The sequence below is a fragment of the Ornithodoros turicata genome, chromosome 9, assembly GCF_037126465.1.
Source record: "Ornithodoros turicata isolate Travis chromosome 9, ASM3712646v1, whole genome shotgun sequence".
NCBI classification, from domain to species: Eukaryota; Metazoa; Arthropoda; class Arachnida; order Ixodida; family Argasidae; genus Ornithodoros; species Ornithodoros turicata.
This window is the reverse complement of record NC_088209.1, coordinates 28,972,015-28,998,432: the sequence shown is the minus strand read 5'-3', so window position 1 is coordinate 28,998,432 and position 26,418 is coordinate 28,972,015. Positions and strand designations below refer to the sequence as shown.

Below are 26,418 nucleotides of genomic sequence, written 5' to 3'. Positions count from 1 at the left end.
GAAAATTGTATTGAACCAAGGAATGAGGTTAAGTAAGCAAGCTAGGAAGTCCTCCGACGGCTTCATTTCTCGAAGACGCAAACTAGTATGCTGGGTTAGTTCAAGATAAAGTGCCGGAGCTTGCAATTGAGATGAAATAAATAAAAGGAACGTTTGGAAGCTCAACTATGCGTTGCTGGACGTGTTATGCGCTTAGGGGGATGAAGGTCCGTGAGTTTTTTTGTTTTTTTTTTTCCAATTTCAATTTAGTTTGCCAAACAGGTATGGGGGCACGGACAAAACGCTTTTGGGGCGTAGAATTTACTTTGGTGACTTCGAATCCAATTATTTTATTTTATTAATAATAAAATAAAAATAGTTAAAGCAAATGATTTCATGAGCGAAATTACTTCATAATTAAAAATAACGCTTACATTCTATGTCAATAACGTACGCTGCCCTCAATACTTCCGATGGCCTCTATACACTGGCTGAGCCTCGTGCGTATACGGGCTTGAGTAGTTTCGTAGCTGTCACTAGAGAGTTTCAGTACATCGCACGCTATCACCTTTGCGTACGTAAGGGACAGCGTTGGTGGTTCTGCGCACGCGCAAAACATAAAGAGAGCTTCACGCAGTGCGCAGAACAGTATACGCAAAGGCGATGGCGTTCGATGCACTAAACCGCTTTACTATTTTGTTACAGTATATCAAATTTAGCTGCGTTTTTTTTCAATTTCTCAGCATAGCATGCACTTTTGTCGCTACACTTCTAGTAAATATGTCTTTAGAAATAATTTCGAAGCATCAGCAACAACAACAACAACAACAAATGATGACGATTCGTGTGTTGCACCCTAAAAGTTGTCATACAGTACATCTTCACAGATTCCCTGTTTGACGTACTAGGAGGTGACGAAGAGGTTACGTTGTCTTCGTTCCGGTCTTTTCTTTTTTTAAATCCGTGTTAGCGCCGCGAAGCAACTGTGGTTATGAGAGGCGTACAGACGTGGACAGATGGAGAGAGGACAGCAGGAAGGAGTGGGGGGCAGAGGGGTTAGTATGCGTCCTGGGCCGACTTCAGGGGGAACTGTGCCGACATTCGTCTGAAAAGTCTTCGGAAAACCCAGGGAAAACCTCAGACAGCACAGCCGGTGACAGGATTCGAACCCGTGTCACCTCCCAGTCTGGGCGTGGTCCTTCCGGTATGCATCATGCACCATATGTGACGCATCGGAACACGCTTTACGTTTCATGAGTCGCTACCGGGTGCTTTCGTCATCATATTTTATTACTTTTTTTCTTCTTTCTCCCCCCCCTCCCCCCTTTCTTTCTGTCCGATCACAACGGCCTGTAAATCGAAAATCTCCCTCGCGCGCGCCTTGATTACATTTTTATCGGTCCCCCTTGTTCCTCGTCTCACTCGTTGTATTCGCTCATGAAGAAGCTGTTTTCGTTTTCCAAGCCCCGAAGTCTACGTATAGTTCGAGAAAAAATAGTTCGTGCAGAGATGTCACCGCTTAAAGCCGCTAGGTCAAATACGTTCGACCCTGCTCCAGTGATTTCTGTCGACGCAAACAGGACTGCTGCTGTTTGTACGCGTCTACTGTTTTGGGCGAATTGCATTTCGAACGCGGAGAATTGGCGTCGCGTTCACCGGCGCGCGTTCAGTCCGTACTTCAATCGGCCCAAAGGATTATAGAGCATTTCATATGCAGGAAACAGAAGGGAATGTTAGTACGACGCCGTAATTATGATGCGGGGGGAAGTACGTCGCAGTGTTTGACACAAATTATGCTGCAATTAGTGCCCGTAATACTTTTAGGGCGCTTTAATTTGGGAGGGCAGCGAGCGAGCGAGCGAGCGAGCGAGCGAGCTAGAAAAAATCCACTCTCGGATTAACTATATAGAGCAGTTGTGCGTGGTGGCTTTCGAAACGAAAAGTTCGTCGTTGCGACGAATTATGTAAAGCTGCGGCGGAAAATGACTGAGGTGATCTGTACGTTACTTCGGATTTCGGAGAAAGTTGGTTCATATTTGGCAGGCACCGTAGCACACAGAAGAGGAGCGGTCTCCAATCATAATTGCGACGTCGCGTTTAGACCGTAATTAGTTTATCGTCCGTCCCTGCACGATACATTTTGTCGCTATGATGCGCGGAGCTAATTTAGTGCAAAAAAGAAGAAGAAGAAAAAAAACTCCATAGCAAGCGAAGAAAAGATGTTCAGAAAGTTTGCCCGAAGTTGGACCTAACTACGTGAGGTTTGACCACGTTGTACGTATATAATCCGAAAGGTATCGCGGATTGTGTATTATTTACTTAAGGTTACTCACGTGGTTGCTGAGACGGCCTTTTTCGAAGGTAGCAATGAAGCACGGTGCAGAGCCCATTTCTGAAGTTGTTGTTGAATCCACCATAGATGATGGGATTCAGGAGGCTGTTTGAGTAGGCTATGTAGGTTGCCACGGACGAAGCTTCGTCAAACCAGCTGGGCATCTGGAACAAAATGCTCCATTGGTTAGGGCTCAGTAGGTATGTTTGCCTCGTGAGTTTGGCTGCGAAGCCCCGTTTTTAGAGTGCATGACGACGGGGTACTCATAATTCAGAGACATGGAGATTCGCAGAACGACCCCCAAAAGGCTCTGGAGCTGTGAAATACTGTAGCGTTTACATACTTACTCTTTAATGCTTAATACTGCTTAATATTTAACTCCTTGATTGTAGCACATATACGTATTATTTTTACGTGTCGTGATACACATTCTCCGCCCAGTCCTTACTATAAATATACATAGATGGCGTTACGGCGCGCTTTTATATTCTACCTCCGCTTCTGCTTAGAGGACACGTACTGACCTGTTCGCCCGCTTCACAAGAAGATTGAAGAAGCGTTTGAGTAAAAGACTGTGCACGCCTCGAACCTTTATATATGGCTGTGCGGTTTATTAATTGTTATCACTCCCCACATTTTGCAATCTTAATGGCATTATTTTCAATTAAGGATGGCCACACTGTTTTAGTGTGAAGGAGGACAATGGCGCTTCGACCGATGCTGTTATGTACCGAAGATGCCACCCTTTCCATTTATGCGGTGTCACATATTGCCGTTTTTACGATGTACCATTTATCTTGTAGCACTTCGTACCTTTAATAGATAACCGTATAGATATATTAATAGATAACTTTAATGCATAACCGTTAATGCTACCAGTCGTTTACTTTTTCGTAGTCGAAACTCTCGTTAAGCTCTGCTAGTGATTTGTGTATTTGTATTTTTCAGGTGCCCATGAATGCCCACAGGGCCTCCCTAGTTAGTTAGTTAATAAATTAGTAAAATATAGTGCACCTAATGACGCACCTTAATAATGGTGCACCAGAATAATGATGGTGATAATGAAGGGAAACAACACCCACACGTTTTCGACATCGGTAATCGAATTTTTGGTTTGCAAAGTGACTTTTCTTTTTCTCTCTCTCTCTATTCCCCTTTTCCTTTTCTTCTTCTTTTTTTTTTCACACTGAAACTGCAACTATGTTGTCGTCGCGATAACGTTAATGGACATCTGGCTGACAAAATGCCCTTGAGCAGTTTATATGCTGAAAACTAAAAACGTTTGTAACATACAATTTTCGTCACGTCGATTTTTTCGTAGAAATGTAGTGGCTGCGGTTGTGAGGACAGTATACTCGATACCCGCACATCAGCGGGTGTAGACATGTTTGTACTAGCGCGCCTGTGGGTGCGGTCGCGTACCTTACATGCGTGGGAACGGATGTGTATGCTGTCAGTGTTATCCGCGCTCACCTCCAACCGCTCTTGAAGCCACGGCTATATGCCTTCGAAAAGTGTTGCATCATCAAAGTGTCTATTGATTCTACCAGAAAAGTGCCAGACGTTCGTTTTGCTTTTTGTCCCACGTGCTACTGTGGCTCGCCTCTTTTATTTTGGGTGGAGACTGCGGTTTCCTCCAGGGTACATTAGTGCAAGGCAAGGCAGTTCCACGCATTAAATTTATGGTTAGGTCGGATGAAGCCTTGACTTAAACCAGTGCTTCATGAGGGTGTCATGCACGTTGCTTGATATTTTTCAACAAATATGTGTGCAGTGTGTTGCGTAGTGCTTTCTTGCAGCCTTCTTCCTTACCGTATCCTTATATGTATTCTTAATTTCAGCTTATGTCGAAGTGTCGTGGGTACACGTGGGTTGAACACACTTGCAGGTGAACAAGATAGAGCAAAACATAAGACACAGAGACACACAGAGTGGGACAACACTTTGAGCAACGTTTCTCGGTCACTTCGACATAAGAACTGGACACTAACAAAAAAAAAAAAAAAAAAAAAGAAAAACAGAAAAAGGCATAATAAAAGGATTGCAGAAGTCGTTTGTTCATCTCAACGAAATTTTTGTGTGGAGAACCCATTTTACCACAGTCTATACGGTATTATGTACGGACCACTGTATACGGTACTGCTCGGTTGCTTCTCCTGCATACACTGCGCCAGTGCGGTGAAAGCACGCTTCACAGGAGCCCCGTCACGGACGGGCGCACAACTGTTCGGATGCATCCCCCTATTTTTAGAATTCATTCTGCATTAAATGAATTGTCTGGAAAAGAACCACGTCTCGATGGGGAGATATATGAAGCTCAGCCCAGGAATGCGCTTTCCCTTGTCAGGAAGGAATTTCTCAGGAACAAATCAGGAGAGGGAACGATTTTTTCTCGAAGCTTGTCGTGGCGGTGAATGTCTGTTTTTAGACCGTACACTCTTCAAACAGAAGAGAAGCCCATTTTTGGTTGTGTTCACCAAGAATCATTAATGTAAGACTGTATTATTTGGACAGAGAAAATCTTTCTCATCGGAACGGTAGAGGGAAGTGTCTCAGGCATTGACTTTTTCACCGGAATAGACGAACTTCTCACGACTATTTATTTAAGTGCCCCCACAGACCCTAAAAAAGTACAATTTTTTTTGCGTTTCGTACTGTAAAAAAAAAGAAAAAAATAACTTGTTCGAAGACTCAGAATGTAAAATATCAATGCTCTCGGTGAACATCACGGGCCTCCATAGTTTCGGATTCTCGAAGAGTGGGTGACGTCACGACGCGTCTGCCTTCTAGCAACAGCGCATGCACCCCTCACGGTCTTCGCCCTCCGCATCGCGTTGCAAGACTACCGGCAGCCGTCATGTTATGAGACGGAAATTGACCTTGGAGGAGCAATGTGGCAGATAGCGCACACTGTAACGCGATACTTCTCAGAACTACAGAGACATTAATCAAACTATGATAGTTCCACTTCACAGAGATACACATATATTGCGGTAGAGCACAATGCGAGGCAGACAGATTGCAATGCCATCAATTCCCTTCCCCCAAATTTCCTTCCATCAACATGAATTAGGTTCTTCTTAACATAAGTTAGGTTAGATTCTGTGGACACGACATTTGTTGCGTAATGGAATTTTAAGGAAGCACTCTCCCTTTATACAACCACTCTGTGCGATTTCCCAACAGCGGAAAACATCGACAACGCTTACCGCATTAAATGTGCATTTCCTGAAAGCCTACGCCGTGCAGCCGCCAAAATAGCTCACTTTTACGTGCTCCTTTCACTCTGTCAGATGCCGAGCAGGCGTTCCTTCTGGGGTTCTCATTTCACTCCGCGCAGTAGAACGGCACAGTTCCACCGCGGTACCGGCGCGTATCGGCTCTGTCAATAAGCGTTGTCCAGCACATCATTTCCAAGTAGGAACTGTCATTCCCAGGTTGGAGATGTGGACAGACATCGGAAAGGAACGAGGAAAAATATCCGGGATGGCATATGCCCCGGCGTGTGGGTTTGAACGAATCATGCGAAGAGCTCTTTCTGGTCGAAAATGTAAACGTTTCTTTTTTTTCTTTCCTTTTCTTTTTTTTCGCAGGAGGCAGAATAATGCAGGGCCCTGACGCTGCACCGACTAAACGTTTCGAGCTGTTTTTATACTACGGGGAAATACCGCTTACTTTCGCGAAATTGATCTCAGAATGGGAGAGATAAGGCAGTATACGCGAGTGTGGTACGTACACTATTTTCGGCATGCACTTCTCGCAGGCGTAAGCAATTTTTCAAAACGGAAATTGCGTACCGAGATATAGCGCAGAGATATGATACAAGTATGAGGAATGGCGTGCCGAGTTCCGTATGATGCGTGAGAGAGAGAGAGATGCTTAGCACACCTGTCGTGTCCTGCGCCTGCCAAATTGAGCTAAAATATACGCTGGGAAGGCTTAACATGTTTTCATACCAAATGTCGAAGACATCTGCACGTGGTCCGCCTTTAGATCTTTAGATCTCCGTTCGAGCGCCGGTTATAAGTATAGATCGAGGCCCGTGCACTAGGTGAGAACTGCGTGAATTTGCATCTCAAATTGTGTAAAGTTGAACCTACAGCGTGTGGGATCGGTGACACGCGATTAAAAGTTTCTGCAAAAGGGATCCTGTGGTATCTTTCTCTTCGCTGTTTCATCATCATCACTTATTTGTTGTTGTTGTTTCAGGGAGAAACCACTTACCGGCTACATCTTCGGCATATACGGCACTCACGTTCTTTTTTCCAACCCAAGTTCGTATGCAACAGCTGGTAGAAGTATATGACTGTGGATCCGTGTTCTTTTTTCTACTTCTTTTTGTTTTTTTCTGCGATAGTTTTTGGAGGGCCAACCACCATGTAGGTCCCTCCGTAGCTTTATAGGGTCACGTGACATAGACTTACGCCAAATATTTACTATCAACGATGTTCCAATCGAATTTTGCAAAAAAAATGCAGCCAGACTTTCTTTTTACTTTTTTTTTTAGTCCACTGAGATGAGAGAAGAACCTTCCAACAATTCGCGTGTTCTGCCCTTCTTACATAGTAATCTGTCCCGCAAATTGCGCTACATGTAGCTTAGCGATGCCTAATTCTGCGCGTGAAACTGTGACCCACTGGCCGTGTTATTGCTGGATGCAGCCTTAACGTAATATTATTCGCCAAACGACTCGCCGGGCCGTTAGCTTAATTATTTTTGAGACCGTTAGGGGCTTTGGGAAATACGGCATGGATTCGTGCAAGCTTCTTTCCGCAGCGAGCACTTAATTTGCGCTGTGGAAATGATGCACACGACAGCTTATGTTGCAGGCACATTCGAGAACGACGTCGCAGAATGTGGGGTTACCATCTTCTTGATCCACGCTTATTGTTGTACAAATTGCCACTAAATGACGAGCGCACTTTGACTCCTCGCGAAAATGAGGTTGGCATAAACGTACCAGACGCGTCGTGCAATCATGCTGACGAAAGTTGTTTAACTTGCGAATTCGTCACATAATCACTTCGAAGGTTGTGGCATGTCTTTAATCTCTCGGCTGCCAGGTACGTCTGTACGACATATCTTCCTCCAAAACCGCAGAGATTTTAATCAAATGAATTTATTACGAAGATGGTTCTGAAAGCAATACTGGGCTCCACGACTCTGGGGCGCCTTCTCCTGGCTGTCCTGCTCGTGTCTTGGAAGAAAACAAACTTTATTTGATTTATAAAAGAAAAAAAAATGGAGATGTTAGTCCCGAGCCACTCGGGACTGGCTACTCCGGGACGCGTTATTCAGAAAAGAAGAAAGTGAAGAAGAAAACCATCTTTTTCTAAAGCGTATATTCGTTCCGTTCCCGTTGATATGGACAACATAATGGTTGCGTCAACATGCTGCATACGTGGTTGCAGTAACAGATCTCGCGCTATGACTGCAAGCAGACGACAACGCTGTCATGACGTGGATGGCGTAAAGGTCTCCCAACTGAATAGTTCGTAAGCAGGTGGCGCTGCCGAAAAGCTTTCTCGTCAACGAGCATGCCTGAGACATCGGACGGGAACTGAGCTGTGAGCGGTTCATTTGCATATTGCCATTAATTAAATACAACTCCTAACTTTTAAATTTTACTTCGGATGCTTTTGAAACCTCTGTTTTACCATTCTGACCCTACAGTAAAACATATTCCACAAAAAAGAAAGGTGTCGACTTTTTGGAGTTTTCAATTAGTTTTGGTTTATGTACATATTTCTTGCGCGGAGTAGCGTACCAGTACGCTCTTTCGTTCAGCTATCCGGTTGTGAATTACATGTTCATCCGCCTGCTTTACACGGGGGGGGGGGGGACGGAAGATACGGAACAGACGGAAGGGGCACGGAGGAAGGAAAAAGAAACAAAAAATAAAAAAAGCGAGTTGCAAAAATGTCGTGTGAAAAGTTACCAGGAAATATCCTTTTTTTTTTTTTCTGAGTTCGTGAGGGACTACAACACTGTACACTGCGCTATCCGCATTTCGTTCCGGCGTCATTCGAGCTAATGCGCTTAAACGTAAATACGCCACGGGAGGTTTTCGGATTATCATCGAAGCACTTGTGGCACGTAGCTGACGCGAGACGTCGCATAATTAGTATTTTTTTCTAGTTATCACGGTAATTAGTTAAAGGCTGAGCTCATCATTACATTTTCACCAAATTACCGCTAGCAATAGGGTAGAATGGCATGAAACCCAATGATCACCATCAAAATGAAGTTGTTGTTTGCAAATGCTGAGCCTTCGAGAATCTGTGGAATGGGGTGTGCGTGCGTGCGTGTGTGTGTGTGCGTGTGTGTGCCATTTGTCATTTGCCTTCATTAAATCTGTGAATTGTGCGGCGGTGTTCGAACGGAAACGTATCAGGAACGCGTATACATAGATATAACTTAACATTAGTGCCTTCGATTCTCATTTTGCTGAGTGCTTACGCAAAATTCTGTAGAAAACCATACATATGATATCGCTCTTTCTGGAGATGTTCACACGTGGGCTGCAGGGGGCTGTCAGTCCCTTTCTTTATAAAATGACATAGCGGCATTACATATCTCAGAGAGGCTGTGTTCACACTGCGTTTTGAATGCGATTTAAGCATGGTTCACACTACTACGTTTCATTGCGTGTGGGCGCGGGCGAACGTTAGTTACTGTGGCAACAGACGCTTGCGAGGCATTCCGCAGCACGTGGATATCCCAACGCGGCGCCGGCGTGGCGGCAGTGGAAGGTGCAGCTCTGGTGGTCGACAGTTTCAGATATGTCTGCGTGGGCTCGTATGGACTATGCAATCTGTGGGGAGGACCTGCGACGAAAGGCGGCTAACGCATTTCCGTCGGATCCACCAATGAATCGATCATATTTTTTCTAATTTTGTTCCGATCGCCCCTCGCGACGAAACGCCCCATTCACCATCATTAAATAAAATTGTTGTTTTCTATGCTTTTTTTTCTTACGTGCATTAAAAAGCGTTCTCTCACCCGCTTTGCGTCGTAGCATTTCAGAACTTTGAGCTCGCCTACTAAATCTCTAGTTCCTGTAACTCGTAGTGTCTTGACGACCAATACGACAACGCAATGGGGAGTTTTCTAAACCGTGGGATTCTTGAACTCAAATTCCGATGGACAGTCCCTTTCCCGTGACACGCTTTAGCAGTTCCTTTTCGTGTGCTTGCCAATTATTGTAATTCGGTCGATATCGGTCGATTTCATTTCTCTTCCGTGCTTCTCATTTAGATGGAAAAGGCGTGGCAGCTATATGGCCCGGTGGGCAAGTTATGCTCGGCGTCTGAGCCAAAAGTGTTCGCTGGCTTCATGCACTTTGTCGCCCCGATATTTGGTGTGTGTGTCACTGGCACTTCTCCATGGTGTTTCACGAAAACGCCTCAGCTGAATGATTCAGAAACGGCTGACGCTCTCTGGCTTCAAACGTGAAGTACTATACTTCAGAACCGTTTGGACCGTCTCGCACGAAAGGCACCCTGTGGAATTTGTATAAGGCTATCTCGAAGTGTCAGCTATCTGCAACTTGGAAAGCGAGAGCAGTATCAAAGGCCGTTTGCATATTCCTACCGGTCGTGTCATAAAACTTGAAGCAGCGCACTAAATTGTAGGCTCCTGTATTGTCGGGCGCTATACCCATACCCACGCGACACAATGTACTGAAAATGCGAGTTCATGGGGCGTGGAGGTGTAGATCAAGGTGATTTTCTTCGTGGCCATCTGTGCGAAATGAAGCGTGAAGCTCTCTTTTTGTTTTGCGCGTGCGCAGAACCACCAACGCTATCCCTTACGTACGCAAAGGCCATAGCGTATGGTACACTAAAACTCACTATTATCTACCATACCGGCTTGGGAGATGAGAGACAGAACTGGAAAAAATATGCATGATAAAACTGTAGCTTCTGTAGCTCAAAGCTATACAGAAAAATGCTGATTTTTAAGTTGATCTTTGAGTCACATAGAACTGAAAATAATCTCGCGTAACTATAGTTATAGGCAGCAACAGCTGCAAGTGCAATTATCCCTCCCGCGAATACATTAGTGTGAAGCAGCCGTATACGGAACCCACGTTAAAATTCAAACGCAACTTGTACGTTCGCTCACCATTTACACATTGTTTCTTCAAGTCATTGTCTTCTGAGACAACCACAGGCATCCGAATGTATGATATCCTAAGCCTTCCGGTTCATATAGGAAGTCGTGCCTAATGAACCCTGTAATCCGAGTTCTATCGCTGTATCCGATGAAATCTTGGTCCGCTTCCGTAACGGAGCATGAGAAAAAAGAGAGAAAGAAAGAACAGTTGTCTTACCTCATTATCTCGCTGCTTTGAATTTCCAAACTGTGAATACAGGACGATGACTTGGAGTGGCATCCAGCAGATAACGAATGCCACCAGGACTGTGCACACCATTTTAACGACCTGCAATCAAGCGATATGGTTAGTGCACAACGTTAAGTCTTCTATAACATGAGTGAAGCTCGGACCTAGTACTAATGCTTTCTATTTATAATGTACCGCCTGCACATTCGTGCAAGTTACTTGAAACGTGCCCTAGACGAGCACTCATGGATACAGGAGCGTGTTTCCGAGCGTCTCTGGCTTCAGAAGGCGTTGCATAACGCAGTATTACTTCGAAACAATTTGGACGACCGTCTCGCATGGAAGATTTGTCACTTGTCAGGTAACTTGTTTTCAACAAAGCACCCTGGGGAATTTCTATGAAACTACCTAGAAGTCTCCGTAAGCAGCTGTCTAACTTGGGAAGCGAGAGGAGTATCAAAGGCCATTTGCATATTGCTAACGGCCGTGTCATAAAACTTGAAGCTGCGCACTAAATTGCAGGCTCCTGTTGTGGTCCTATACCTACACAAACGGCACACTGCACTGAAAATGCAAGTGCGTAGGGGGTGGAGGTGTATAGAACAAGGCTGTGTTCTTCGTGGTCATCACTGCGATATGAAGCGCCATACTCTGATAACTTCCATTCCACTAAAAGCGCTAAAAACAGGACAACGCACCAGACACAGCGCTGGTGTGTTGTGGTGTTGTTAGCACTTTTAGTCAAATGGAAGTATCTTACCAACAAGCCCAAATGGACGTTTTAGTGCGCACTGATAACACTTTTGCCCGACACCCGCTATAGGGTGCATCGCTATTACGGTGCTGTCTATGCTGAGATGACGCTTCATATTTTTCATCTCGTCATAACTGACTTTCTATGTAATTGAAGGTGAATAGCATGAATAGCGCTTGTAATAAAGTTGTTGTTGTTGAAAGTGAAACATGTCAAGAAACAGGTCTTTACGGTTGCTAACTGTGCACCTGTTCGATAACGTATTTCCATGTTTACAGCGTCGTGGAGACAACCGATACCATTCTGGCGGGGCTAAGAAAAACGAATGACACACTAGGAAACAAAGTTCTGAAATGCTTCCTGAATTCACAATTCACAAGTTAGGATCCTTCTACGTGCAAGAGTGTCATTCAGACTATTTGTTATTCGGAACTACCATAACGATTCACGCCACGCGTGGCACGGATTCAGTTTGGAGCATAACCGTTACAAATGTGGATCCATTCGTGCGCTCTTGATCTTCTGTTTCCCCATCACGTTTGAAGGTGAATGCCGTCTTCGGGATCCTGTAAAGAGGAACTGGGGAAGAAAGCGTAGAAATGGTACCGCAGAATATTTTGAAACATATACTGTGTATTTGCAGCGGTCGCCGTCGTTCTTGATTTTCATTGCAACGTGGTCTGCGTGCAGGATACAGGCTGTCCCAGAAAACGTGTCATTCGATAACAATAATAGTAATAGTAATAATAATAATAATAAACTACATCACCTATAATTATGCGGTCAACGGCATTTGTTCTTACTAGGTTTATACCACATCTGATGTGAATGACATGTAACGTAAGTTCTATTATATATATTTTTGGAACTGAACTCGGAAATTTGCCAAGTAAAGGTCACTTTTTTACACCACCAATGTGAAGAGCGTGCCGAATTTACTCAAATTAACGCAAATTGACAGGCATATTGAGGAGCTATCCTGTCGGGAAAAATAGCCGAACATCATACCCTACGGAGCCCCCACAGGATAGGGCAAGACGCATTTTTCAGCGCAATCGTTGTCCGTCCGACGAAAGGAGGTTGGAAACCCACCCCACAGTGGCATCGCAGAAAGAGATAACACAAGCACGACTTATCGCGTCCGACTTCCGCTGGGATCATGCCTTCCATCTCCCAATTTCAGGAACTGTCACTTTTTCTACTATCACTCTACCGTTACCAGATAGGGTGTGCCAGTAGCCCCCTGTACCCGGAGTGTGGTGTGGTGTGCCAGCGACCGCGGACCATGTGATCATCGCATGTGTCACTTATAGGAGGGAGCGTCACTTGTTGGCAAACGACTTTGCGCGGATTGACAGCCGACCCCTTGACCTCAGACTCATTTTTGCGACCATGGGACACACGAAAGCAGATGTCCGTCTTGAGACCCTTCATCAAATTTCTGGAAACTACCGGCCTGATCGACTCCCTCTAAGACCCCGTCAGCGTCGTCAGCATCATCATCATCACCATCCTCTCATTTTTCCCCAATAGCAATGGGGTAGCATTCTGCTCAGTGAGCGGAAGTCATCCCCATATCATCGTCATCATGTATCTCTCTCTCTCTCTACTATCACTCTGTGAGCTTGATTTGCGATCTCCATTCGCTGGACTGACACCGATTGCGCTCAAAAAGTCGTCGCGCGTTATGCTCGGGTGCTCCGAAAAGTATGATGTTCCACTACTTTTTCGGGACAGCTCCTGAATATCACTGTCAATTATCATAAATTTGAGAAAATTCGGCACGCACTTCATATTGGCGGGGTAAAAAAGTGACCTTTACTAGGCAAATATCTGAGTTCAGTTCGCGAATATTTACATAAATAAACTTACGTTGCATGACGTTCACGTCAGGAGGTGGCAAAAACCTAGTAAGAACAAATGCCGTTGACCGCATAATTCTAGGTGGTGTAGTTTTTATTATAATTCAATGACACGTTTTCTGGGACACCCAGTATGGTGTTCGTGTCTACGGTGGCGTTCGTCTCAACCGTTATGATCGCAGACAGTGCGCAGCAACGTATGTTGGATGTGCTATGGTTGTATATTGAAGCAAACGTTTCAACAGTCTCTGTTGATATCGGTAGCTTCAAATCTGACACGTGCCCATCTATCTACCAATATTCGACGCTGTTATCGGGTACAATCGAAAGGGGTACGAGTGACAGGTTGCCTGTTCGTATCATTCATAGCGGCAGCACCGCAAGCGATACTGCCCCGACGACCTTTTTATCGGCCGCGCATTGATTATTAGTGAGTTTTACTATACCGTTGATAAGGTTATCGTGCCTATCGGAACCAATCACAGTCGTGCGTGACTCAGAATCTTATCCACTGATTGGTTCCGGTTGATACGGTTCGACGCAAGCCACCTTATCAACGGTCTACTAAAACTCTCTAATATTATATCGGCGCTTAAGAAACAATCTTCCCGGGACAGCACCGCAAGCGATGCTGCCCCGACAACCGTTCAAAGACACGGCCCACCCGGGGGCGGACCGCGTTATCAAGGGGCCCTCTCCAGTATATGAGGGACCGGCTCCCACTTGCCTCCCTCCTACCCCTGTTTGTCTTGCAAACTGTAGGATGGGACAAGCGCAATGCTTGCCCACATACCACCGCTTGTATTGTCGTATTGCCAACTGTAGGGTGGGACACAAGCGAAAGCTTGCCCACGTCACATTTCAAAAATAGTACTGCCCTCGCCCTAAAAACGAAGAGCAACTAGTGCTAGGCAGGCAGTCCCACGGAACTGCCAATACCAGCCCATCGAGGTGCGGACTTGAAAATGTTACACTCACGCCAATAATCTTCACGTCCTTCGAACAACGACACCGGTCCACCTTGCAACTCGCACTACGTTTTTCGCGGTGATCATATAAGTTTCTGAAAGTCCGCGCCGAGGCGCTCTATAAACGACTTTCTGTTTCCAAACATGTGGCGTCCCGAGAATACCGGTTCGAGGTTATATTTTGCTGTGGTTTGCAAGAAGCGGGCAAAACGCGTCAGCTAATAGGGCGATAAAGCTGATAGTGCACACCAGCATGCCTTGCGCGGTGGCGTTACGTCATATATGACATAGGGCAACAGGTCGTCTATACATAATAGAGAGTTTTAGCAGACCGTTGATAACGTGGCTAGCGTCTCACCGTATCAACCGGAACCAATCAGTGGATAAGATTCTGAGTCACGCACGAGTGCGATTGGTTCCGATAGAGACGATAACTTTATCAACGGTATACTAAAACTCACTACTGTGTTACGTTTTCCGGGTCGTTGTGACTGATACGAACAGGCAACCTTTCACTCGTACCACTTGCGATCGTATCCGATAACAGCATCGAATATTGGTAGATCGAGAGGCACGTGTCAGATTTGAAGCTACCGATATCAACAGATGCTGTTGAAATGTTCCCATGCAGCACGATGTACTGAAAGTCGAGTGCAATGGGTGTGGACGGTATGTGTCTTATCAACTTTATTTAGTTTCACGAGTCTGTTCAAGGCTTTCCACCTACCCCTCAACCCCTATTGCACTTGACTTTCAGTACATTGTGCTGCCTGGGTTCGCTTGAATGTACAACAACAAATACAGCATACGTTGCTGCGGACTGTCTGCGATCATGACGGTTGAGATGAGTGCCGCCGTAGACAAGAGCAGCATACAGGGTGTCTCAAAAAACGTGTCATTGAATTATAATTAAAAAACTATGCCACCTAGTATCATGCGGTCAGCGGCATTTGTTCTTACTAGGTTTTTGCTACCTCCGGATGTGAATGTCATGTAACGTAAGTTTAATTATGTAAATATTTGGGAGCTGAACTCGGAAAATTACCAAGTAAAGGTCACTTCTTTACCACATCAAAATGATGAGCTTGCCGAATTCACTCAAATTCATGATAATTGACAGTGATATTCAGGAGCTATCCGAACACCATGGTTTTCGAGCACCCCATAGCTCGTCATTTCGGGCCTTCAAAACTCACGATCACAATCATCTGATAAGACGTGAGTTCGGGCCCTGCTACGAAATCACGTGAAGGTCGACATGGCGTATCGGTGAGCTCGATCATGCCAGATATTTGCGCACTCACCAGATAATATCATATCTGCTCTGTTTAGAAGTGTGATGTTATCCGGCGAGTGCACTAATATGCGGCATGATCGAGCTCACCGATACGCCATGTCGACCTCCACGTGAGAGCGTCGCGGGGACTTACGACTTATCAGATGATTGTGATCGATAGGATAGCTCCTCAATATCCCTGTCAATTAGCATTAATTTGAGTAAATTCGACACGCTCTTCACATTGGTGGTGTGAAAAAGTGGCGTTTCCTTGGCAAATTTCCGAGTTCTGTTCGCAAAGGTATATATAATGAAACTTACGTTACATGACATTCACATCAGGGGCTGGCCAAAACCTAGTAAGAACAAATGCCGTTGACCGCATAATTTTAGGTGGTGTAGTTTTTTCTTTTCTTTTTTTATTGTAATTCAATGACACGTTTTGTGGGACAGCCTGTATCCTGCACGCAGACCACGTTGCAATGAAAATCAAGGACGACGGCGACCGCCGCAAATACACGGTATATGTTTCGAAATATTCAACGGTATCATTTCTACGCTTTCTTTCCCAGTTCCTATTTACAGGATCCCGAGGACTGCATTCACTTTCAAACGTGATGGGGAAACAGAAGACCAAGAGCGCGCGAATGGATCCACACTTGTAACGGTTTTGCTCCAAACTGAATCTGTGCCACGCGTGGCGTGAATCGTTATGGTAGTTTCGAATAACAAATGGTTTGAATGACACTCTTGCACGTAGAAGGAGCCTAACTTGTGAATTGTGAATTCAGGAAGCATTGCAGAGCTTTGTTGCCCAGTGTGTCCTTCATTTTTCTTAGCCCCGCCAGAATGGTATCGGGTGTCTTCACGACGCTGTAAACTTGGAAATACGTGTATAGTTAGCAACCGTAAAGACCCGTTTCATGACATGTTTCACTTTCAATTCACCTTCAATTACCATATGAAGTCAGTTATGATGAACTGAAAAATGAAGCGTCATCTCAGCATAGACAACACCGTAATAGCCATGCACCCTCTAGTGACGCCACCGCATAGGGGTGTCGGGCAAAAGTGTTATCAGTAGAGAGCGTATTTTAAGGCACTAAAAACACGCGTTTTAGGCGCCTAAAAAGGCACTAAATAAGCTAAAAAAGCATGAATTTTCGCGGAATAGGCACGATCAAAAATGCACTACTGGCACTACGAGCGATACCTCCAGCATTGGTTTCTTTACAGTAACATGCCACTCTATCACGTGCACTTCGGTGACAATTGCTGATCACACGCGCACGCGCACACACACACGCGCACACACACACACACACACACACACACACACACACACACACACACACACACACACACAAACACAAACACAAACACAAACACAAACACAAACACGAAGGGATGATGATGGAGATGAGGAATCAGGTGATCAAAGCAGGGTGGAGAGGCCTGTTGATGACACGAAATCCCAAAGGTGACGGAGACCTTGGTGCATGTGAACGCTAAATGACCATGGGCCCAGCTCCCTGCCTATGGTAAAGGGCCGGTGGTCGATTGCATGCATGCCGTGCTGCAAGATCTCGCGCTCCCCCTGGTGGTCAGGGCAGTCCATAAGTAGGCGGTGCAGGTCAGCGCGCACATTGCATGATAAACAAAGGTCCGATGGCGCACGGCCAGGGCGCTGCCTCATAACTGGGGTAAATGCAACATTCAGCCGCATACGTGAAGATAGATGAGTATAGTGTCGCGGAAGGCGACAAGGAAGCGACAGAGAGAGAGAGAGAGACGGATCCACTGCGTGGAGCAGAGAGTAGGGTGACATGTCATGCTGATCAGAAAAGTATGCTTCTAGTACAAATTCTGATGTCATTCTTCGGTTCCACTGCATAGATTCCACAGAGCCAGCGACAGAAATATAAAGCAAAATATTATGGAGATTTTGCCGTCCACAAAACCGCTCTGATCGCATGGCAAACTTTATTTTGGAATTGAACTCCAGGGTGCACTCATCTTATTGAAAGCGTGAATACAGTAGAAAACAAGCACCATTTCAATGTGCTCTGGGATGAAATTCTGTCGCCTGTCACTACGAATTGTCCTACATGCCGACGTCAGGACGTCGACCGACTTGACGATGCATGCCGTAACAACACGAGTACTCGCGAGGGATACCGTAGGGAAAAGAAGGAGCGTTACCGCCAGAGCTGCGAAGTAACTCATTAAAGGTAATTGAGTAACTGTAGGTAATTGCTTTTTGTGTAACTAATTACTGTAAACAACCACTTTCTTAAACGTGTATCCGTAACTGTAATTTAATTCTTTTTCGAGTAACTTGCACTCTGAAGAAAGTTACTTCTTCAATCGAATTTCCATGCGAGTTTTGGTTCCGTGACATTTCATCGAACGCCGTTTTATCGAATCGGTGACAACGTGTAAAATACGTAAAAGGCTCTCCTGACCTAACCCTGGTCAGTCTCCCCTACGTGTGAAATACGTGAAAGGATCTCCTGACCTAACCTTGGTCAGGCGTCGATGAAACGGCGTTCGATGAAATGGGCGGACACCACGGGTTTTAGGTCCTGTGTTTTGGTCCTGTGTGTTAGGTGTCAAGCACGTTGTGGGTTATTTTAGAAGTTTGTTTTCAACGAGTACTATTACGTATGATACACTGTGTGTCAAAGGATGGAAAATCCAGCGCTAAACTTCAGTTGAGAGCCTGCAGTTGTCCTGTCTACTTCTACCCTGTCCTTGTCTTTTTTGCTGCTATTCGTCATCATGAAGCTATACTAACTACCCCGGATTGTTCCTATTGTGCTTTTGTCTAAGTAACTTTTCCTGTAACCTCGTTACGCTTAGAGTCGAATAGCTCTAAGTTAATTACACTTTGTGAGTAGCTTCACCAGCCCTGATCACCACTAAGCACAGCTGCAAGGGCAGACGTGATGGTGCGGCACCCGGTACAAGCAATAAAGGCGAAATATAATCTACTTTATGCCACAGAGGGAGACGCTTGCATTCTGTGATGTAGCGCGGCGAAGCGTGTCCTCGGTTCTTTCCATTTTTTCTTGCAAAAACTATGGAATAAATATGAACCAGCAAGCTCATTTAGGCACTTATCCGCGCCTATTTCCAAAAAAGGCTCTAATCGAAAAAAAAAGGCAAAAAGGCATTAAGCCCACACAGCCCAGGCATTAGGCCACACATTAGGCCCAGGCAGCACTGAATGTTGGAATATTGGAAGGATTGGTCCAATATTGGACCAGCTTTGCCGATGGCCAGCCAATAATGGCTTCAGCATGGAAATATTGGTCCAACATTTCCAATTACCAGTCTATGTGGTATGTCTACCAGTCTATGGCATTTGTTCTTACTGGGTTTTTGCCACCTCCTCATGTGAATGTCGTGTAACGTAAGTTAAATTATGTAAATTTTTGCGAGCTTAAGTCGGAAATTTGCCTAGTAAAGGCCACTTTTTTACCCCACCACTGTGAAGAGAGTGTCTAATTTAGTCAAATTAATGATAATTGACAGGGATATTCAGGAGCTATCCCATCGGAAAAAACAGCCGAACATCATGCTCTACGGAGGTCGCACAGAATTGCGGACGATGAATTTTTCAGCGCAGCTTCGGAACCTCCTTTCGTCGCACTGCGAGCGATTGCGCTCAAAAAGTCATCGCGCGCTATGGTCCGGTGCTCCGAAAAGCATGATATTCGGCTATTTTTTTTTTATGGGATAGCTCGTAAATATCACTGTGAATTATCGTGAATTTCAGTGAATTCGGCACGCTCTTCGTATTGGTGGGGTAAAAAAGTGACCTTTACTTGGCAAATTTCTGAATTCAGTTCGCAAATATTTACAAAATTAAACTTGGAGTACATGACATTCACCTTAGGAGGTGGCAAAAACCTAATAAGAACAAATGCTGTTGACCGCATTATTCTAGGTGGCGTAGTTTTTTTTATTATAATTCAATGACACGTTTTCTGGGACACCCTGTATAGCCATACTCGAATAGAAACCTCGAGCTTGAGGGACACAGAAAGGACAAGGACGACATGACACAAAAGCTCTACACCAGCAAATGAACATTTATTTGTGTCCGAGTCTTCCATGTACAGCCGCAGGGGTAAGACGTCTACACGTTCAATTCCTAGTTTTGAGCCTTGGAAACTATTCCAAAGACCCGAACAACGTTTTCTTTTTTCTTTTTTTTTATTCATATTCCTATTCCAGTATACATGCTCACCAGCTTACCAATCCCCCCTTTTTTTTCGGTTTTCGCGTGTTTAACTTTACATATCACCCCCGACAGTGCCCTAATATCACACGCGTACAAAGTCGGAGATGTCTTGTCTGGCTGCCGCTACAGCGCGTGTCATACCCTTAGTCCTTTTGCTCTCGTTAATTTTTTTCTCGCTTGCAAGTGCTGGCAAACAGGATAAACCTTGGGTAAACTTTGGGTAAACCTCGTTAGCGAGCAACGGATCGCGGCCTTGCTGTTGCAACGTTCTATTAGTTGGGCCCATCGAATGGACATACGAGGAATACATCATCTTGCGATCAGCAGGGCCTAAAGGCTGTGCTTCAAGCAAGCGTCACGATGGGTGCTAAGAATTGCAAGTAGAGACTAGAGAGGCAAGGCTTATAATGGATCGTTCTATTGGCGTCAGAATAGGCACGTACCCTGGCGCTGCGTCTGAGGATTAGATAGGGTTGAAACGGTATTGGATAAGAGAGCCGTAAAACGTAAATATTGTCAGATGGCTTTTGAAATATTGACACCCGTCTGAAATGCGGCGTAATAGCTCTGCAAGCAAAAAAGGAAACGCGCTCGACTGTTTCTTCTTCTTCTTCTTCTGATCCACTGAATCCACCGATAATAATCTCCTCTCATTAATGCTGAAGTCTGGGAGGTGGTGGGTTCGAATCCCACCACCGGCTGTGCTGTCTGAGGTTTTCCCTGGGTTTTCCGAAGACTTTCCAGACGAATGTCAGCACAGTTCCCCCTGAAGTCGGTCCAGGATGCGTACTAATACCCTTTTCCCCCGCTATACTTCCTGCTGTCATCTCTCCATCTGTCCACGTCTCTATACGCCACTCATAGCCACAGTTGATTCGCGGCGCCAACACGGAATAAAAAATATTTTGTTTGGGTTACCGAACCTCTAAGTTCTTCTTCTTCTTCTAAGGCTGTCTTTCACAGTCATAAACCGAGATAACTCAATGGCATACGGCCCTGTTTTCCTAGCTGAAGGCAAGATCGACTCCTTCTCACTTTCTTTCATGATGTCCTCGTCGGTACGAGATTTAGCTATTCGATCCCTGCACGGTGGGCACACACACAGCGAAATCATGTTTCAGCACAAAGCTGTGTTGTCTGAATCCGGTCAAATAATACAAGCAAATCCTATAGTGAAACGATACGCTCAACGGCTCTGATAATGCGAAAGACTCGCTCTCAAATTACAGTTGACGAGAGTTGACGACAATAGCGGGAACATGAGGCCCTGCACTGCGTACAGACGATATTTTAGGGAGAGAGCATTGAAAGGCCGGAAGGATCGTATGTGACATTCTCAAAAGCAATATTGGCTGACCTCGTTCATCACTTAAAAAGAAGAGAAGAATCTCAAAGGGCAAATGGCCGTTGCCGTCCCCGATAATGATATGGTCTATACGCCATATATACGTCATTATAGCCAATGAGGGCTGGCCGTATACGTGCGCCGCAGCCTGGTACTAAAAGGTCTCAGAAACTGCGAGAAAGAAAAAAAAAAGTGGTGTCGTCCAGATTCGTGTCTTTCAAATTGTCTCTCTTCGTTCTTCATATATTTTGAATAACATTGAGGTTTGCGATGCTACAATAAATGCCCATAATTATCCCCTATACTAACGGATAGCAAAATGCCCTTTACAGACATCCTGATTGGCCCATGCTTGACAAAGCAACTGTAATACCCCTGTCAGACAGCTGTACCTACGGCCTTTGAGACGAAAGGGAGATGTGAAGGCAACGGAGTTCCCACAACGCAGTTCGCGGAGTCCTCTCGAAACTGACAAAGCCTCGTTACCAGACTCCACGAACGGGATGGCGCAGGCTTAGTTTAGTTCGAAATAAAATGTTTTTACGAGACGCAATGTTCTGTCAACTTATTCGCGTTGTACGCCTGCCTGTTTTTAAGATACATTTTTACACTTTGCTTCTCTTTCTATCGTAGTGATATCCTCGAACCACTGAAGCACGGCATCACTCGGTGTCGTCTGCATCCAAAACAGCCGGACAGCCGAACTGAAGCAAAGCACACGGCGCCGAGACACAGGGTGGTCAGAATGTGGTGAGACGCCGCTTAACAAAACATCCAAAGCGCTTCAAATCAATCTCGTTTGCTGTTCTATTTTCAAACTGACTAAGTACTAACCAAGCATTGTTTCCGATAATACTCATAGCGAGAACAAAAATTGATTTCACTCATCCCATTCAACGTTCACAAATGTGTTTATCGCTGTAGACGTCATCGGCAAAACGCCTTCACGGATACCGTGTGGTAGCCCCCAGGGTCTAAGGCCGTATTCCACCTACGGCCTTTCGTAATGCCTCTCGTAATGCCGTAACCTTAAAGGCCGTATGTGTGCGCATCTGACAGAGGTATAAGACTGCGGTATTTATTGCATAAGTTCGGTATAGCATACTGCGCAGTTTGTGTGTTTTTTGGCTGAAGTCAGAAGTTGAAAAAGTCACACTTGAGTAACGATTTCTGTAGTGTAGTGTCAACTGAAAAATCAACTACTTCCAACATTTTTTCTGTCCGAACATTTGGAAACTGAAGGTGGTATTCTTTCAACTGGTACGCTATTCTGCAAGCCGGCCTCAGGCTTGCACTAAGTTGGTTTCACCTCACGCTTGAGAGCACTAGGTGAAGCACGCTTTACAGATTTAACATGCAAATAGCAACAGTCGAGGAATGTTGGAACTTTGTCAAGTGCAGTCAATACAAGTGGTAAAAACACAAACTACCTTTCAGTAACGTATTGTAAGACGACCGCAAGAAAGCTTGTACGTTAATAAACAGGAGTTTCAGTGTTTTTATCTTTTCATGCAAATAGCAACATTGCACACAAAAGCACCGAAGACGTTCGTGAGTTTATTACGGTACAAGCTTTCGTGCAGGAAGCTGCACTTCCTCAGGTACAAAAATTGTCTGTGTCGCCGTCGTATGTATATATATAAACGGAGAAGGGGAACTAAATAGTATAAATAACAAATAGAACTAGAAACATGTGTCTTCTATGCAATTAGCAAGTTACCTGCGCCTAACGCTTGCAAGCTTTAGGTGAAACATGCTTCACAGGACTGACATGCAACCAGCAAGTGTGCTGCACCTCATGCTTGCAAGCATTTGGTGAACCATGTACTACAGGCGTGACATGGAAATACGAGTAGAAAGTCGGTTTCACCTTACAGTTTCGCGCCTTACACTCTTAAAAATGAACTTCACCACACAGCACGTTCCTAGCCAACCATCATCCCGAGTGACATACGCCGAGGGGCGTACGCCATTTTTGTGGCAATTTTGAACCGCATAATGCCACGAAAATGGCGTGCGCCCCCCATTTTCAGCAAATCAAAGGAGAGAACGTTATCATTCGGGATGATGGTTGGCTAAGAGCGTGCTATGCGGTGAAGCTCTGTTTTTAGAGTGCAGGTGAAGCGCGCGTTGCAGGACCAACATGAAAGTAGGAAGTTGGCTTCGCCTCACAGTTCTGCGTGTTAGACGGAGCGCTTTGCAGGACCAAAATCCAAACAGCAAGTCTGCTTCACCTAACGCTTGCAAGCGTGTCGTGAAACCTACTTTAACAATGGCTGTGCGAACCGAAATAATGCCCAAGGCCGAGGTAGTATATGAAAATGGGATCACAGGTAGAAACGACAAGAAAGCAAAATATTAGCGGGATTTAGAATGGGGTAGTCAAGCGCTGCCGGGCCTCAAAGAAATAATGGGTCGTAGTAGAAATATAGGTCGTAATAAATAATGGGTCGTAATTGCGCAACCACAACAGATAAATCGTGACTATGAAATGGGGTGATTCACCGCTGAAGAGCAGCGCCTTACATACACCATTACAAGCGAAACATTAGATGTGAGATATGAGAATGAAGTTAAATGAGCTATGTAGAAGTCCTTTTGGAAACAACTGAACCGCTGTATGCAATAACGAGATAGGTCGACTTATATCGTTTTGCAATGTTTTTGCTGCAATGACATCTAAACACCAGGATGTACCTGCCAAGAAATTTTACGACCGTACTGCAAATTATTGACCCGTTACAGAAGGGTAATGGACACGGGATAGACAGTTACATCAGTTATATCAATTGAATTGGCCTCGCGACGTAAAGCCCCGAATTGTTATTTATTAATTAATTACTTGAGTTGACCGTGCGTGTTACCTCTTTCTTCAATATCAGGCCCCTTTACTATATACACACTCGTACAAATCGTGTAACTTAAATTTTGTTACGATGCGGACATGCACTTCGACTTCCACTCGAGAGACGTGTTCATCCTACCTCACGTGATCGGGCCAGCAGTGCTATACTGAGCGTTGTAATCGAGACACGTGTGCACTATGCTAATAGGTCATATTATGCTGGTCACCTATAGGACACGACTTTCAGGAATGTGCTCGTTTAGAAGCACAATAAGCCCGACGTTGCTGCTCCAGTACACGCAGGTTACTTCATCCGAGCCGGGCACCTCCATGTCCAGCTATCAAAGCCTGACTCGTGATTTCTTTTTTTTGCACAAAAACCCTGTGTTATATTGAAAAAAAAAGGGGATAAGTCATGTTCCTGGATTTTGTTCAATTTCTGCCAAGTCACACACCCTAAAACGATGCAAACAGGACATGCTTGTAGAGTAGACACATACACGTATGGTACACATTTTGCGTTATGCGTATTGAGTTTGCATTTGCGCGGAATACCAGCTGCTATTACCTTATCAAATATTAATTTGAATTTTTCTCGGGATTTTTCGACTTATCCCCTCATCGCATACAGAGGTTCAACTGAGCTATCCTCAGCTGGCTGTGTTACACCGCACAAAAGCAAGATGAAGGGGGAAAAACGAAAGAAGCACCGATCGTCATTGGGGTGCAGAGTATGATACTACAAGGTCCGGAGCAAACCGGTATACACGACACATTTGGAGCACAGACTGCTGCCACAGTATCCGACCCGGTACTTGAATTGGGAAGTAAAGAGGCTACATTGATACGAAGTCTGTGCAGGAGGGACGTAAAAGAGCGTGGTAAACGGTCTGGAACTGAGAGAGATATATATTTGGATCCACCAAATACATGAGAGACCAGTCAGTGATGTCCTGACTCCATTGTTGCCGAGCTAGCGGCTGAATTATCTCAGAGAAAATGGGTCTCCAGTCTCCTATCGACAGCACAATTGGTGCGACCACCCGAGACTGATGGGCAGCCGTTGCCGCTCTGTCGGCCTCTTCGTTCCCGCTCAAACCACAGTAACCCGGGACCCACTGCAGGGATATACGATGACCTTTATAGCTTAGAAGCCAAACTTGGTGGAGGATACCGGTGACGACTGGGCGAGCGTGCCACGAATCCCCATGTTGGTTATACATTGAGAGAGCATGCATTTGAATCGGTGTAAACTACCCAGGTCCGCGGAGCATCAGGCGATATTTTTCAGAAACAACAGGATAGCACATAGCGGAGCCGACGTTGATGATGCGTGGTGTGAGAGACGGTATCCATGCGACACATCGTCCATTGGGATGACACAAGCAGACGATGAGCATTCTCGGCTGGTGGACCCATCAATGAAAACCGCGCTGTGTCCAGCATCGGCAACGCATCATGTCCGCTGCTAGCTGATGTAGGTACTTAGTTTCTTTTGACGTTAAGACCAGGAACAGGAAGTGAGATCGGTGGTAATGAAAGCGACCACGGAGGTGTCCTGGGTACCGTTGATTTTGCAGAAAACTGGGCAATCCCTGGGCTTGACGTCCATGAAACATTTGTATGCGTTACTTTGCTTCCGGGGGCAAACATTTGCTATTAGTGGATGGCGTCTGTGGTGAGCTGTGAGCCACAAGTATAGTGTCGAATAGTCCCCCTCTGCCGTAGGACTTCAATAGGCGTCTAGGCGGCCCTCGGGACGCCGAGACAGACCCTTAACCTCCGTGAAAGAATACACCGAAGTTGTTGTTGCGTTTGTGAAATTATGTGCAAGACAGGTAGGCTATATAACGGAGTTCCTCGGAGTAGAGCTTTGTGGATGGCCAAAACAGACTTCTCATTCATTCCCCACTTAGCCCTGGCAAAGTGAAGAATGACAGAGATCCACTGGTGTGCCTTTGTGCCTAGGTAGTCGGTCTGTTCCTTCCAGGACAAGTTGGAGTCTAGGATAACACCCAGGGATCTATTATGTGCTACTTATGATATTCAGGAAATCCAACAGCGAAGGCTTCACTGTTGGATTTCCTGCATATCATTACTTTTCTGGACGATGGCTGTTTTCTTCACTTCCCTCTGACGTGCTACTTACCTAAGAGGTGTATTGCCGAGGAAAAGCTGACACCGATGCATATGCTTCCGAGTAAAAGCCAACGCTGCTGTTTTGTCAGTTGATATGTCCATGCCCTTCCTGTGTTAGATGCCGCAAAATTTTATCCAGTGAATGGTGAAGGCGACGCAGGATTGGTGGTCTCGATCTCCCAACAGCCCAGACGTCATCGGCATTGATAGAGATATTGACTATGGGTGCAATGCAATGCAGGACTTCAGGCCTGCCATTACAAGGTTAAAAAATATAGGACTTCAGATGCTGCCTTGTGGTACTCCATGAGTCAATACAACT

At 45.3% G+C, this 26,418-nt stretch overlaps 1 protein-coding gene across 2 annotated transcripts in view; it reads right to left on the bottom strand.

Annotated features, from left to right (window-relative positions):
• Positions 1-26,418, bottom strand: part of LOC135368530 (QRFP-like peptide receptor) — a 248,098-nt gene that overhangs the window by 60,295 nt on the left and 161,385 nt on the right. For both annotated transcript variants that reach the window (XM_064601890.1, XM_064601889.1), the window contains exons 4-5: positions 10,647-10,757; positions 2,313-2,475 (exon numbers count right to left, since the gene is read on the bottom strand). In XM_064601890.1, coding sequence (XP_064457960.1) covers positions 2,313-2,475; positions 10,647-10,757 — 274 coding nt within the window. The remainder of the gene's footprint in view (positions 1-2,312; positions 2,476-10,646; positions 10,758-26,418) is intronic.